The sequence below is a fragment of the Sorex araneus genome, chromosome 1 (assembly GCF_027595985.1).
Source record: "Sorex araneus isolate mSorAra2 chromosome 1, mSorAra2.pri, whole genome shotgun sequence".
Lineage (NCBI taxonomy): Eukaryota > Metazoa > Chordata > Mammalia > Eulipotyphla > Soricidae > Sorex > Sorex araneus.
Window position 1 is genome coordinate 402,381,115 of NC_073302.1, and position 17,304 is coordinate 402,398,418.

At 39.8% G+C, this 17,304-nt stretch overlaps 1 protein-coding gene across 1 annotated transcript in view; it reads left to right on the forward strand.

Moving 5' to 3' along the window:
* FAM185A (family with sequence similarity 185 member A) overlaps positions 1–17,304 on the forward strand; it is a 43,480-nt gene that overhangs the window by 11,939 nt on the left and 14,237 nt on the right. Inside the window, exons 4-5 of the mRNA XM_004602272.2 lie at positions 234–372; positions 12,746–12,787. Of these exons, the coding sequence (XP_004602329.2) occupies positions 234–372; positions 12,746–12,787 (181 nt within the window). The remainder of the gene's footprint in view (positions 1–233; positions 373–12,745; positions 12,788–17,304) is intronic.

Below are 17,304 nucleotides of genomic sequence, written 5' to 3' on the forward strand. Positions count from 1 at the left end.
ACACTGGTTCAATCCCTGGAACCACATCATCTCATTGAATTGCTGTTGTAGTTGGCCAAGAATTGTAGGGAGGGGGCACCCCAGTCATCTTACATTTAGCTCAGGAATCAGTCAATAAATTGGATATTGTGTAGTAACTTTTCATGTAGCTACTCACCAATTCTTTAGGTATCATTCTGACTTTAATCCAGTCTTTGTTTCATATGAACTGATTTGGATCTTTCTCTTACTAGACTGTGACTGTAGATAAACTGCAGGGAAGTTCTGTTAATATATCTACTGAAGATGGTTTGCTGAAAGCCAAGTATCTTTACACAGAATCATCATTTCTATCTTCTGCCATTGGGGATATTTCATTAGGAAGTGTTCATGGTAAGATAACATAGGGCTAATATTAGACTTTCCATATGACATATTTTAAAATATATGACTGCTCTGTAGTTGAAGAAGGATTATGAGGATGCTGGACTAAAAGGTTAATTTCAGACCATTATCTATTTAAAATCCTACAAAATGACTCATAGGCTATTTTATTTGGGCATAAAATTAACTTTTGCTGTTGCACATGAAGCTAATAGTTCTGGTTTTGAAAACTTACAACAAATATGTGTAAAGATAATAAATCACAGTGAAATAGTGTTAAAAATAAGGATGAGCTTTGAGTGGTTGCTTTTATATTGCATGAAAGTTAAAAATTAAGCTAGCAGAACATTTGTGTGGAGTCTATAGGAATTAAATCTTAAAAAAATTTTAATTGAGGTTCTGTGATTTACAATGAGGTTAATGATGCACATAATTCTCATGCACATAATTCGAAGACCACATCCATCACCAGTGTACCCGCCACACTCCTCCCAAGGAACCTAATGGTCAATCCCTGGACCATTAGGACCACTAGGGTCCTAATGGCCTCCCTTGGAATGCCCCGACCCGATCTCAATTGCGTGGATCAGTTCTGTTGTGTTGCCTTTGGTCCTTTATTGCTTCCTTTATATCTTTAAGTGTCACATTTGAGAGAAACCATTCTGTATTTATCTCTATCTTTGTAACTTATACACATATGATGTCCTCTGGTTCAATCCCTAAGAGCTGCATCATATTCTGTGTATATATTACGACTTCTTGATCTGATACTAATTTTGATTAAAATGCTTTATAGTGGCAGGGCAGTAGAGAGAGCTCAATGGGCTGGGCACAGTCTTTGATTGTAGGATGGCTGGGTTGATCCCTGGTTACTCATAGCCCCGTAGTATCTTTGAGAGCAACCCCTGAGCACAGATTCAGCAGTCGCCCCCAATTATTACCAAGTGTGAGCCAAGAAATCAAACAAAAACAAAAATAATAAAATGATCTATGTGTGCTTGTACTGCACCAGATCCTCTCAGCACCCTTTCAGTTTTGAATCATCTTCTTATGACTTTTGAAACATTCTCTGCAGGGTTAACTTTTGTGTTATTGAAAGGAAAGAAGAAAGCATAATGATGAAGTAATTTGGCAAAGGGCAGGGTGGTGTTCTGTGTCACTCAGCGCACTTCTTAAATTTTCATGCCGCAGGTGATTCATATTTAGGAATATTTTCTGAAATAGAGATAATCTCTACCTCTAGATAATTAAGCTCACTGGTCCTTGCAAAGAAGTACAGAATATACACATCTGCTAAATGCCTTTTTGACCACTTTTCAGGATTTAAACGTTTTCCTATGTACACAACTCATTTTTTTTTCTATTATAAAGCTGCATTTTGGCCAACCCTCCAGATTGTAGTATTAAGCATGAATTATTGGGTGATACTAGAAAGCATAGCTGGTGCTAGTAAAGCAGTGTAGTGGATTGTCAGTGTTTTAGTTTTAAAAAAAGCACTGTCTGTAACACTGTCGTCCCGATTTGCTCCAGCGGACACCAGTAACGTCTGCATTGTGAGACTTGTTACTGTTTTTGGCATATCAAATACGCCACGGGTAGCTTACCAGGCTCTGCTGTGCAGCTAGAATACTCTTGGTAGCTTGCCAGGCTCTCTAAGAGGGACCAAGGAATTGAACCTGTGTTGGCCACATGCAAGGCAAACACCCTACCCGCTGTGCTATTTTATCGCTCCAGTCCAAGGCAAATAATGTTTATTAACATTTTAAAATTGTTTCTCCATGCAAGTCCTCCAGTATTATATAAGAAGCTTGCCTTGGAGGAGGATGGGGCTCTGGGACAGCTGGGAGCGAAGGGGACACTTGTGTGTGTGTGTGTGGGGGGGGGGTGGTGCTGAGAGACCGTGAGATGCAGGAAACCTTGTCATTAAGTGTTGTAAACCATGGTGCCTAAGATTTTAAAAAGTTTTTATTTTAGTGATAAGGATTAAAAAAAATTTTTTTTGAAAAAATGAGTACTTAATATGTTTGAAATAATTCTTGAGCCTCAATTTAATAGTAAAGTCTGTACAGCTCTGGGACTGGGTGGGGGGCACTCCCAGCGGTGATACTGTGTTCCCTGGTACATACTCAACAGTCAGTACCAGCCATTGAACTTACAATCAGTCTCAAATCTCCAGCATAAAAAGGCGTCTGCTTCACCCTTTGAGTTACGTCCCACCCTGCAGTGGTTATGGTATTATTTGAACCTAATATAGCTTGAGAATAAATGGAGTTTTTTCCAGATAAAGCAAATATTTTTATTATTCATTTATTATTTTCACTCAGCTGTGTCTCAAGTGTGTTTTGAACAATTCTAGTGATTTGTAAATTCATGGATTAACAGTGACTTTTATGCGAATATTGCATTTTTAAGTGTTGAGTGCAATTAAAAGAACTATATTTAATGTAGTAAGTAGCCTCAAGTGGAAAAACAGTAGTCAAATAACCTCTTCTTATCTCGGATCTTCCATTGGCCCATGAATTCTTGCCCTTTTATGAACTCCTCAAGAGTGTTTTAGTCATGACCATATTTTTAGCATTTGGCCTGCAGATAGCAAGTACCTTCTTCCTATTCCCAGCCACCCCTTCCATCCTCGCCAAAAAAAATCTACAAAATTTACTTTTGTGATGGATTGCTGTTTGGATTATGAGAGTATGTGTGCTAGATTAACCATAATTATATTTCTTTTAGTGAAGGAAAACAAATTAATGTTTATTTTGTTGGAGGCTGGGGGAGAAGAGTTTGGTGCTATACCCAGCTATACTCAGAGCTTCCTCCTAGCTCTACTCAGAGATCACTCCTGGCAGTGCTCAGGACACCATATGTGGTGCCTTGGATCAAATAAGGGATCAACTGCATTCAGGACAAGCACCTTACCCTGTATTATCACTCAATCTCTAATGTTTATCTTGAAATTATCACTAGCTTATTTTTTCTCCCTTTCTCTATAGTAGAATTCAGTTGCTAGCTAAGAAAAATAGTGCAGGGGAATGGATGCATTACTTAAGGGTGAATTACAGAAACTTGGGGGGATCTGCTTTATGGGAAAGAAAAGTTTTCAAAGATCTCACAAATAGTTGATTTTTTTAAATCGTCACTTGTCACTTGTCAAGTGACCTCCTACCCAGCCACCGCCACGCTCCAGACCGCTTTCTGGACTGCGCTGCTGTGAAGCAGCTTAGGACACTTAATACCCATTTTCCATAATTTTTGCACCATATTTGATTGGCTTCAAATATGGTATGAACCATGGGAACACCTGTAAGGGCAATTGGAGGCCGCCCTAAAAGCCTCCATCCCTCTTTAGTTTTTTTCTTTTTTTTTTTTTAGAAAAAGAAGCAAAAGACAGTTAATTTTTATTGCATTCACTGATAACTAGTATTAGCAAAGCTTTGTCTTGCTGAGTGGATGACTAAACTCATTTTCCTAAATGAGTGACTGTGAAACTATTATTTAATAATAGTTAAAACAATAAATATCAGGGTTCTGCTTTATCTTATTTTTGAAGTGTTGATGTTGAAGCAGCAGAGGAAATTTTATGAACAGAAGCATCCTCTTCTCATACTAGGCCAATCTTCCTAAAGATAGTTTTCTTCTATTGTTATTCATCTTAAAATTCGTCACTATTTCTTATGGTGCAGAATAAAGTCAATAAACAAACATGGCATGATTTGTCAAGACTGCTTTTTACCTACTTTCCAAACTTCTTATTTTTGAAATTTTACTTTAGGGCCGGAGCAATAGTAGAGTGGGTAGGGCATTTCCCTGGCATACCATATGGTCCCCCAAGCACTGCCAGGAGTAATTCCTGAGTACAGAGCCAGGAGTAACCCCTGAACATCACCAGGTATGACCCAAAAATAAAAAGAAAAAGAAATTACTTTGGACTATGTTAGAATGTCATGTTAGAATGTAATACTAAAGTAGAAGGACAGAGGCCTGTCCTCAAAGATCTGCCTAATTGCTCCTAGATAACAGATCTGCATAGTTAAAGACATCCTGTCTAAGTTTGCCTTTTGTGTTTCTCACAAAATCCATGCTTAACAGCATATTCAGATTTTATCTGGCTTTCAAACTTCAACTCCAGTAGTATTTTCACCGTGCCTGTATTCTGAATCAGGCCATTTTAGTCTCTGTTCTGTATGACTGTGCTACTTAATTCACCACTTGTATCACTGGTCATCCTGTTGTTCATTGATTTGCTTGAGCGGGCATCAGTAACGTCTCCATCCAACGTTGTCGCATGCTAGTGTAGCCCAATGGCGCCTACTAGCTTCAGGAACACAAAAAGCATCAAACCATTCATTCAGGGTCTTGATGAAGAAGTCTGACCATCTCGTAGGTGGGCAGCCAGGCATACTTTTCATGTCCCATGGAATCCAGTTGGTAACGGCTCTAGTCCAGTGGTCATCTCCAAATCGCTTTACATGTCTGGCCCATCTGATTTTCGACACCTTGGCAATGAGGCAGGCAGCGTCCCTGATTCTTGATCATTGACAGAGGTCGGAACTCCGGATTCCTTCTCTCACTTGAGTGAAACATGATACTCCAAGCAGAGCTCTTTCAATTCCTCTTTGGGAGACCCGAATAGCATTCTCATTCTGTTTTGGTAGAGCCCAGGTCTCTGAGGCAGGAAGAACGGTGAGGTGAAGTCGAAAAGATGTGCCTGGAGCCGAAGGTTCTTCATCCTCTTAACAACTTCACGCCGCTCTCTTCCTCCTGTGTAGTTCTGGCGCCAAGTCATTTGTCATATTGAGTTCTCGACCCAGATACACTTAACTGCTGCATTCGGAGATGTTCGTTCATTGAGAGCAAATGGGACGTCAGGGACTAGTTTGTTTTTCATAAACATTATCTTCATGAAATTCAGCTGTAGTCTGACCTTTCCATACTCACGGTTGAAGTCAGCGAGCATTCATGCCACTTGGCTAATGTTTGTTGTTATTAGAACGATGTCATCAGTGAAGCGGAGTTGGTGTAGTTACCGACTGTCAATCTTCACTCCCATTCCTTCCCATTCCAGTTGTTGCATGACGTTCTCAAGGGTAGCACTGAAGAGTTTCGGTGAAACAGTATCACCCTGCCGAACCCCTCTCTTTACATTGATGATCACTTCCTTGTAGAATGTTGAGATCCTGGTGGTGAATCCTCAATACAGCTCGTGGAGGATCCTGATGTACTGAGTTTGAACACCCTGTTTGGCTGGGGCTTTGATGACTGCTTCAGTCTTAACAGAATCAAAGGACTTCTTTAAATCTATGAACACTAGACAGAGCGGCATCTTGAATTCTCGTGAAACCTTAAGGAGCTTGGTCACTGTGTGGATATGGTCGATCGTGCTGACTCCTGTTCAGAATCTGGCTTGCTTACATGGTTGTCCTTCATCTAGTGTTCTGCCCATCCTATTCAGGATGAAAACTTGTTCGAGTGAACATCTTGTAGGTGACGGACAACAGGCAGATTGGGCGGTAGTTGCCGATATCATGGATGTCTTCCTTCTTGTACAATAGGATGGTCCTGCTGGTTTTCCATTGGGACAGAACCTTGCATTCAAACAGATAGCGTGTGAAGAGCCTAGCTAGTGTATTAATGAGTACTGGTGGCAGATTCTTCAGGTGTTCGGATCTGACCTTGTCTGGACCGGATGCTGTATGCTTCTTTAATGATGAAATGGCGTGTCAGATTTCAGAAGGGAGAACACTGGGAATGACATATTCATCCTGCGGAATTTGGTATGTGGGCAGGTGGATGTGGTTATCAAAGAGATCTAAGTAGAAGTCGTGGATAACCTTCTTCATTATCCTTCCAGAAGATGTGATAGATCCATCAGGATGTCGGAGGGCAGTCAGTTTGGTCTTATGGTTGGCGAAGGACAGGTGGTTGTTGCAAATACTTTTCCCGGCTTCTGCCAACACTGCTGCTCTTCTCTCTTTGAGGTCTTACTTTGCTTCTCTGCACAGCTTTGCGAACTTGGACATTAGCTTGTGATTGCCTGAGGCTCACACCAAACCACATTGGCGAATGAGCTCGAGTTTCCGAAGACAGGCGTCTGTTTGTAGTTTTCTTACTTTCGGCATTTCTCGCACAGTCATGGAGGTGCTGAACCAGTCGACCGTGTTCCTCGTTGATGTTGTTAATGATCCTATCTTTCCATATTGCCGCAATAGTGCCAAAGAGCTCCCATTTGGCGGTCATTCTGGGAGTTCTTTTCTTAAATTTTGGAGCCCTTTCTCCCTGCCTCATGAAGTAGAATTTCACATGAAGGAGACGGTGATCTGATCCCGTTTGGAATTTTGGGGCAACAGCAACATCAGTCATTCAAAACCGTCAATTGAATATGATATGGTCAATTTCATTGAGGAACTGTCCACCGGGAGACTCCCATATCCAACATTTAGATTCAACCTTCTGGAACTTCGAGTTACCATGGATGGTCTTGGTCGACATGATGAACTCAGACAGTTTCTCACCCTGTTCGTTCCATTCTAGGCTATTGGTCCTGATGTGGAGTTCTTCGGGAGACCTTCTTGGTCCTATCTTGACATTAAAATCACCAACAAGAACTTGTAGAAGGTGTGGTCTTCTTTATAGAACTTCTCCAGCTCCATGTAGAACTTCTCAATTTCTTCTTTGTCATAGTTGGATGTTGGTGCATAGATGACAAAGATAGAAACTGCAGGCAATGAGCACATCTATTCAAACGTTAAGCACCCAATTTGGGTTATTAGGCATTTGAACAAATCAGTGCTCATGGCCAAGTTTGTGTTGACAAGGACACCGATATATCACTGACGCCTCTGTTGTCGCATGTTCCGAGGAACAGTTCTTCTCCAGTGTCGAAAACAGTGTGATGTGATCGATGTCTTCTCATCTCGATCAGTCCAATGATGTCATACTTGATCTTCTGTACTTGCACCATAGGGTACTCAATGGATGCTTCTGATGCCAGCGTACATGTATTGAAAGTACAGATAGTCATTTTAGTCCTTCATTTTGGCAGCCTAGTTCAGCCCTGAGATTTTATCAGCCTCTTCTTGCACATCCTTCCCAACACTGCCATATTGGAGGCTCTTTCAGGGTTGGGAATGAGTCCCATTATTGTTACTTTTTTGGCATATTGAATACGCCACGGGTAGCTTGCCAAGCTCTGCCGTGCAGGCGGGATACTCTCAGTAGCTTGCCGGGCTCCCCAAGAGGGACAGAGGTCTTTAGGGTGGACTCTAATCACCCTTAGAGGTGCTCCCAGTCTACCAAATGCAAGCTTTTGGTCGACTGGGATGTTATAATGATCTGCACGCTGACAAACAAGTACCTGCATGCGTCTCTGGGCAGCACCCATTGGTTTACTCTTCGCCAGTTGGCACCATTGCCACTCCCTGCCACGATGAGGTGGTAAACCATCGAGGGGACTTAATTCATACAGTTGACTTTCACCTAGGATATTTAATAATAAATACTGATTTTGAATTTGTATGTCTGTCCCCAGATAACCTGTAAGGTTTTAGTCTCTCCTCCCCCACCCTTCCACGCTGATTCATGTCCATCTCAAGTACTCTCCTCCAAGATTTTCAGAGCCTCATCTTTATCATCTTAGGGCCCAGAATCTCTACATCAAATTAGGTCTAGGTGTAGGTCTTTAACTCAAGTGTAGTTCTTCTGAATTATGAGTTAAAGAGACACATTGTTTCGTTTCTCTCATCCTCTGCCTATGTTTACCTTGTATATACCTAACATAATGATGGGGGAGGCATGGGATAATTGTTAAGATTTTCTAGTTTAAGGCCTAGGAAGTAGAAAGGTGGGAGGTATAAAAGAGTCACTCATCCATATCATTTTAAAATTCAGGTACTAGTATATTGGTTCCTTGATTATATCTCAAAGCAGAAAAAAAATTTTTTTCATGGGGAGGGGTGGGGGAGATGGGGTGGAGAACCTCGCAAGCAGTGTCCAGGCGACCCAGGCCCCCTTCCGAAGCTTACCAGTACCAACACTGTAGGTGGTTCAATGTGAGGGCCTGAGAATGCTGTGGTGCTGAATCCTGGGGTGCTGGCAATTAACCCTAGTCATGCTTTCAAGCCTCCAGGCCTATACCCAGCAATGCTTGGGGGACCCTGTGTTGCCAGGGATCCAACTGGGGTTGGCCACATACAAACATGTACCTTAATTCCTATGCCAGCTCCTAAGGCCAGTACATAATTCTTTATGATGATGGGCTTTACTCTTTAGTTCTTGGTTCCTCCTTGTAAGTTCTCCTCTTTACAAAATGTGTGTTTGCAGTTGAGTTGTCTTCTTCGTCTGCTGCCTGCCAGTAAAATTTGGAGGCCTAATGTTCTCTTTCCACTTTGTACAATCATTTTCTCTTTTAGTACAAATTGGCCATGTGTTTGCTGAGTTCTCTTAAATATTTTGTCATCCTATGAGTTACATCAGTGTTTACTCTTGGACAAAGGCCTATCCCCAGACTCTTCAAAATAAGAGACTTGTAGAAATATTGTGGTACAACACCTGTAAACTTTATAGAGGGCCAATTTTGATTGAAAATTTATGTAAGTGAAGAAAGTTTAATTTTTAAAAAGAGTTTTGCGTGTGTGGAAGCCATTCTTAACTATTTTGTCATCTTGAGAAACTGAGAAATTTCAAAACATTCATGTCCTGTTTTTATTTTGTCAACAGTGTTTTTCTTTAGTTTATCTCTCCTCTCACACTTTACTGTAAGCTGCAAAATATACATAGGCAGGATCTGCAACCTTGGCTTTAGAAATATTCTTAGCTAGATCACTCTGTTCATTAGAACATTTCCTGTTTTCCACATTTCTACAGGTGATAGTGCTGCTGAGTTTCTTCTACTACTAAGCAATGAACCTCCTAATTTCCAAAAACATTTCCTCACTTCCTCTTGAGCTGTCATGGGCAGCATGCCCAGAGATCTAAATTTCTGCCAACTCTGCTCAAAACAACTTAGGGTTTCTCTAATGTGCTCCTCAGAATTCTTCCATCCTGTTCCTACTGACAGATTTCAAAGGTACTCCCATATTTCTGATTTATTATGGACCCCCCCCCCTTACAGCCTTTAGCGTCTGTAGTGGGTTATTATTCCTGTATAACAAATCTCCCAAATTAATTGAAAACAACAAGCATATATTTTCTTAAAGTTTCAGTAAGTCAGAGTTATGAATGTGTCTTCCTAATGGAGTCCTCTGTATCAAGATCTTTCCATGTTTAATAAAGGTCTTAGCCAGGGCTGTGAACTCATTTGAAGTTTCAACCAAGGAAGAATAATCTTGCTGGCTCAGTCCTGTGGATTTTGGTGAGATTCAGTTCATATCTTGATGACCAGAGACCTCCTTTGTTCCTTACAAGTGGGCTGTTCCCCCCCCCATGGGCCAGTTGATAACATTATCTAATTTGCTTCCATCAGTAACATTAAGTCACTTATCTCCTATTCCCTTTGTTAAAGGTAAAACATTAGGACCACCCCCTTGTAGTAAGAGAGAATTGTTTTCCAAGGGAAGGGATATCTGGAGATTGGGGACTTTGGAAGTAAAACCATCTTAGAAGCTATCTGATCTTTTGCCACTATTTGCCTGTGATGGTGAATCTGCATTAACTGAATTTGAAAATTGGAAGGAAGTGTACAAAATACACCAAATGAAGTCATGTTTACATGACATATTTAACAGGATCTTTTTATTTTATTTTATTATTATTTTTTTAAATTTATTTATTTTTAATTAGAGAATCACCGTGAGGGTACAGTTACAGATTTATACACTTTTGTGCTTATACTTCCCTCATACAAAGTTTGGGAACCCATCCCTTCACCAGTGCCCATTCTCCACCACCCGTAAACCCAGTGTCCCTCCCACCCTCCCCAATCCCATCTCCCCCCCACCCCACCCTGCCACTGTGGCAAGGCATTCCCTTCTGTTTTCTCTCTCTAATTAGCTGTTGTGGTTTGCAATAAAGGTGTTGAGTGGCCGCTGTGCTCAGTCTCTAGCCCTCATTCAGCCCGCAACTCCCTTCCCCCACATGGCCTTCGACTACAATGTAGTTGGTGATCGCTTCTCTGAGTTGACCTTTCCCCGGAACGTGAGGCCAGCCTCGAAGCCATGGAGTCAACCTCCTGGTACTTATTTCTACAGTTCTTGGGTGTTAGTCTCCCACTCTTAACAGGATCTTTATAACCTTAAAATTTTGACTTACAATTTTATGAACCTAAAATTTTATAATTTTATGAACTTCCACACATACCCAACTTTTCTTTCTACACAAATGTATCCCTTGTTCATATTCACTTGAAGTATGATGGAAAATAGTAATATCAAGTAATATTTTTGTTTTATTCTCAAAACCCAACTGACTGTTGAACAAAGGAATTAAATATCTTTTGCTTTTACCTAGATGTTGATAGGCATCAATACTGTAAGATACATAAGACAAAATAAATGAGTTTACTTTCTCTAGATTAATACTAAAATAAAAGTTATTCCTTTAGGTGCCAGAGAGACAGTACAGTGGGTAGGGCACTTGCTTTGCACATGGCCAACTCAGGCTAAACCCCCTGCATCCTGTAAGTACCACCAGGAAGAGTTCCTGAGCAGATAGCCAGTAGTAAACTCTGAGCACCACAGGGTGTGGCTAAAAATGTCTATTTTTTAAGAATAGTTTTGAAATTATAGTTGGGAGGGAATATTACTATACTCCTGTTAATTAGCACTGTAGCACTGTCATCCCATTGTTCATCAATTTGCTCGAGTGGGCACCAGTAACATCTCCATTGTGAGACTTATTGTTACTGTTTGTGGCATATCGAATATTCCACGGGTAGCTTGCCAGGCACTGCCGTGCAGGTGGGATACTCTCGGTAGCTTGCCAGGCTCTCCGAGAGGGATGGAGGAATTAAACCCAGGTCGGCTGCATGCAAGGCAAATGCCCTACCCGCTGTGCTATCGCTCCAGTCCCTTGTTACATTTTATATACATATATGTGTGTGTGTATATATATATATATATGTATATCACTGTATCACTGTCATCCTGTTGTTCATCAATTTGCTTGAACGAGTGTCAGTCACATCTCCATTCGTCCCTGTTGTGTGCTAATGTAGCCCTGTGGCGTATTGGGGGCTCTTTCAGGATCAGGGGAAAGAGGACCATTATTTTTACTATTTTGACATATCAAGTATGCCACGGGTAGCTTGCCAGGCTCTGCCATGCGGGCAGAAATATATATATATATACACACACACACACACATATACATATATATATATATACACATATATATTGTTCATCGATTGCTCAAGTGGGCACCAGTAACATCTCCATTGTGAGATTTGTTGTTAATGTTTTTGGCATATCAAATGCGCCATGGGTAGCATGCCAGGCTCTTGCCGTGCGGGTAGGATATTATATATGTATATATATAGCATGGCTCCAAGAGCCATACAAAGCAAATATGAAGAAAAGTCCTACAATTTTTTCTGATATTTGAGAAAGGATTCTACTATGAATAGTTGAAGTATAATATGTTGGAAATACATAGTTTTATAGAAAAATCTTTGAAAATGTTTTCTTTGTTGGTCAACATTAAATGTGAATTTTTTTATTTCTTAGCACAGAAGTTATCTTAACTGATAGGATGGTAACAGTGATTACTTTTGTTGTTGTTGTTGTTTGGGTTTTGTTTTTTGTGTTTTTTTCTTTTTTTCTTTTTTTGCTTTTTTGGTCACACCCAGCATTGCACAGGGGTTACTCCTGGCTCATGCACTCAGGGGTTACTCTTGGCGGTGCTGAGGGGACCATATGGGATGCTGGGAATTGAACCTGGGTCGGCCGCGTGCAAGGCAAACACCCTACCCGCTGTGCTATCACTCCAGAGCCCCTGGTAACAGTGATTACTTTTTTCCATAGGGTATATTTTTTTGTTATTTGATTCAAAACTTAGCTTTTTGAAGTCCAGTAAATCCACTGATGTTTTATTGAAAATGTATAGTAAATACATTAAAGTGTTGGGTTCTTGTTCCCATTATGGGTTTTTAAGGTACTATTTTTTCCTTCTATGTTTCTCAGGAAGTATGGTGGAAAATTTTCCCAAAATTTTTTGTTATTATACTACCACTCCTCATGGTAGAGCGAGGGAGAGTATGCTCAGATGATTAGAGCTAGTCATTTCTGAGTTGTGGCTAAATCTGACTAGGTTTGTGATACTGAGAAAAATTACAAAAACAAAATGTTACTAGGCAGCATTGTGGATATCCAACCATTTTAAGGGATATTATATACCATAATTATTTTCTAGCTTATCCTTAATATACAAAATTGTCCCTTTTGCTCTTTTATAGGTGACATAACATTAAAAAGCATCGTGGGAAACATCACAGTAGGTATGTGCTAAGTTGCTAGTTGGTATATGCTAATTTTGCATGCCTTTAAAAATAGCTGTATTTGTGATATTTTATTAGAATAAATTGTACATTTAGCTGCTTAACCTGATTGGATCTTGGTATGCAAATTAGATCTAACCCAATACATGAATATGTAGAATTGCTTCTGGAAGTTTCACTGAATAATGAATTTATAGGTTTGATATCAACCAAAGTATAGTTAAAATTCTGATTTCATCATTTTTTTCCACTTGGGTAAATTAATTAACTACTGTGTGTTTCAGTTTCTAGATAATAAAATATAATAGTAAGGACCTGTAAGGGTTTTTGTAACAGTTAATAACACTTTAAGGGGCCGGAGCGATACCACAGCGGGTAGGGCGTTTGCCTTGCACACGGCCGACCCGGGTTCGATCCCCGGCATCCCATATGGTCCCCCAAGCACTGCCAGGAGTAATTCCTGAGTGTAAAGCCAGGAGTAACCCCTGAGCATCGCTGGGTGTGACCCAAAAAGCAAAAACAAAAAAACACTTTAAGAGTGTCTATAAGTTATGGGAAGGATAAGTAAATACTAGCTAGCTATATTTATCTTGTTCTAATCCCAGACCAGAACTAATGACAACTAATGGTTCTTAGTCTCCAAATATGATGTGTACTTATGGGTGGAAATTTTTAGATTTCCACATACATAGTTTTGGTAGGACTTTGTTCTGTCCCAAGTAGCACCTGTTCGTCTAGTCGGAGAAAGCACAATAAGTACTGTAGTGTGCTGCACTTTCTTAGGTCTTAGAGGGAAAACATCTTTTACAGGACCTCTGGCTCAGTGCCAGTGTGAATATCCAGGTCATCCTCGTTTTCGTTTGACATTTTATATTTTGCCCATTCTCAGTCCTGATTGAAATAGGGAACCTATCTAATAGTCCTTTCTACTATTACTCCTTCTGGGGAGATTATAACTTGTATTTTCAATGGAAGATAAAAAGATTATTCCTTCCTAAGGGATAATTATAAGTCATTTATGACAAGACAGAATTTTTACCTGTGTTGCCCTGGAAAAATCAAGAATACACTTCAGGGGACTGAAGAGATCATCTAGTGGGTAGAGTACTTATCTTGCACACAGTTGACCAAGTTCAGTTCCTTACACCCTGTATGATGTTCCTGAGCCATGCTTGGAATGATCCTGAGTGCAGAGCCAGGTGTAAGTCCTGAGTGCTGCTAGGTGTGACCCTCCCCCCAACAAAAAAAAAAAAAAAGAAGAAAAATACCTTTGTTGTATCTGTAATAGTGTAGAAAAGCTTAGACTTTAAAGAAACATTTGACTGAAATTACTACATATTAGGTGTGTGACTAAACAAGTCAATAAATCTCACTTTGCATTTTTTAAGTCAGAATGGATATCACATATATGGTGCAAAATTGAGAAAATGAAGTCTATAATACATGATTTGTCTTATCTTCTTTATCTTGTAATTTATTATTTTCTTCAATAAATTATCTTTCTCCTAATTTACTTTTTGGAGTATACAAGTAGTAAACCATTATGTTTTAACCTTAAAAGTGAAGTGTCTACTTAACAAATTTCCTGAATTTTTGAATAGAAGAAATATATTATGTGTAAATATGTTATTGGTCTCAAAATTCTCAACAAACACGTTTTCCTCTTAAACAGGAGACAACCAGCTTTGTAAAGAGTCAGACAATAAATATTTTGGCTTTGTCTGCCACTCTTTCGTTACTATGCCATAATTAAATTTCTAGTTTAATTATTATTTTCTTCCAAAAAAATTTGTATTGAATCACCGTGACATACAGTTATAAAGTTGTTCATGATAGTGTTTCAGTCATAGTACGTTCCAATAGCTGTCCCTTCACCAATGTACATTTATCACAACCAGTGTTCCCAATTCCCCACCACCACCACCACCACCCTGATCAATCAGTTGGATTTTGTAGATATGTTCAAAACTATCTTCTTAACCCCCCTGATTTTTCCTTGACTCACGCTTCAAAAAAAGTAGTCTCTCTCTTCTGATATTCCAGACCATAAATCACTTAAATGAGTCAATCAGAGAAAGTAGCAGTTGCTGTAGATAATGGCAGGATTTCAGTGCTAGGAGAGTTCTTCGCATAGCTTTCCCTTTCAGCTCTGTGGCGTTTGTTTCCCAAGGCACTGCTAAAAGCAGAGTCGTGGCATTGATAACCCTTGATGGAATTGGAGAGCAGCTGTGCATGAGCAGCTGGCAGCCACTCCCAGTAGTACTTAGCTTGGTAGTACTGGGCCTATGGCTTAGGTGCTCAGGTCGGGTGATGTGGTGATATGGCGTTGTTTGGGCTATGGTGCTGGGTACCACCAGGGCTCCACTTACTGGTGCTGGGAGTGGGGCATGAACTGTCACTAATCAAACTCATGCTCCACTCTCCATTTCTTTGAGCTCTCTCCCTGACCTGTGATAATGGCAACTTTTTGTACGTGTTTTATATATCAGCATCCTAAATTCTTCTTCTGTAATGCAAACTACCTATAGATGGTGTTAATTTTAAAGACCTGAAGTGATCTTAAAATTCTTCGCTTTACAACTCCCGTATGTCCTATATATAAAATCCATCACTTTCTATTGCAATTTGTATAGTTTTAGAAGTGCAGAATTAAGTTGTAGCTATAAACATACTAACTTTTGTATTGCTATTCTTTTTTATCTGCAAGTGGAAACAGTATAAAAATTTAAAACTTCAGGCCCAGGGAGAGAGGTCAGAGGGCTCGAGTGCACATTTTGGATGCACAAGTCTCAGGTTTCGAGTCCCGGCATCACATGGTCATCCAGGCAGTGCAGGGAGTGTCCATGCCCCTCTTCCCAGCAACTTCCAGGAGTCAGCATCCCCCTGCAATGCTGAGTGTGACCCCCCCAACTTTTTAACATGTGCTTGACCACCTTTGAGAGAATTCTGTCTATCCAAAGGAAAATAGTAAAGTTTGTAATTTCAGTCATTAAACCTGGCTGGTTATTCTCTGCTCTTAGCAAAATGTGTCTTACAAATATCCTTTATGTGTGTGTGTGTGTGTCTGTGTGTGTGTGTGTGTACAGTTAGCTGGTGGGTGACATCAGTTTTTTCCTTTGAATGTGTAATTTTCCAGGAAAACTCAGTGGTCTCTGTCAACCAGCAAGATCTTTGTCCAAAATAAGTAATGATAGAAAATGCTCTGTGGGAGTCTACTTCTATTCCAGCCACTGTCTGGACTAATAATTTTGGTTCACTCTTAGTCACCCCCTAGTATGTATTTTCCTTAAGGCTTTCTCCAAAAGATAGATTTGCTCTGTTATGTGGGTCTGCAAAGTAGACTATGCATGAAGCCTTCATTTGGTACATAATAATTTTTAGTTCCCAATCATTGGCATTTAAAAAAAGAAAAGGAGAGCCAGGCGGCGGGTGGGGGCGGGGATGCAAAAAATTTTTTTTAATTAAAATAAAAAAAGAAAAGGAAAATTATTGTTTTGCTCATAGCTTTTTAATCATTACTCCTTTTTTGAAAACATATATGAGGGTATTTTCTTTTTTCCTTGACAACTTTCAAGAGATAGGACTCTAATAATGATAATAATGATCAGAGTTCCAGACTGACAACTGTAGCATTGTAGCAACTGTCATCCCATTGTTCATCGATTTGCTCAAGCAGGCACCAGTAGCATCTCCATTGTGAGACTTGTTGTTACTGTTTTTGGCATATCGAATACTCCATGAGTAGCTTACCAGGCTCTGCTGTGTGGACAAGATACTCTCAATAGCTTGCCGGGCTCTCTGAGAGGAACGGAGGAATCGAACCTGGGTCAGCCGCATGCAAGGCAAACACCCACACCCTACCCGCTATGCTATCACTCCAGTCCAGACTGACAACATGGGGACATAATTACTTAGAACTCAGAATAGAATATTGAACTGTTGTCTAATTCATATGGACTGTCTGAAAATGATTATTTATGAGTCTCATGAAAATCTGTGGCATTTCTTTTCCCTTTGGAAAAAGCAGGGAATTAAACTGTTTCAACTTTTTTCACTTTATTCAAGCTTTTGCAATGTACATGTGGTCTTAGTACATTTTCTTTTTACCATAGTATATTTTTGCTTGGCTTCTTTTAGAATACAATAAGGCATTTTGAAAAGGATTTCCTGTTGGTATCTGCGGGGAGAAATACTAATAATTATGTCAGTATCTCTTGTGATTTAATTTCCCAATGTCAGTGTTTACTTTTATACTTAAGAACTAAATAAATTGGGTCTGATAAAGGGCTTTATCAGTATAGATTATCGACGGGTTAAAATAAATTGTCCTTGGGTAAGATTTTGAAAAGTATATTACAAAGTTGCCTTTGTATGGAGTTCTTTAAAATTTATGTTAAAGCAAATGTGCAGTCTTTTGTAAATATATAAATGTTTTCACACTCCACATTTTATAGAAAGCATAGGAACTGGGGGAGAAAGCTCAAGTAGCAGAGCACATGCCTCGCGTGTGTAAAGAC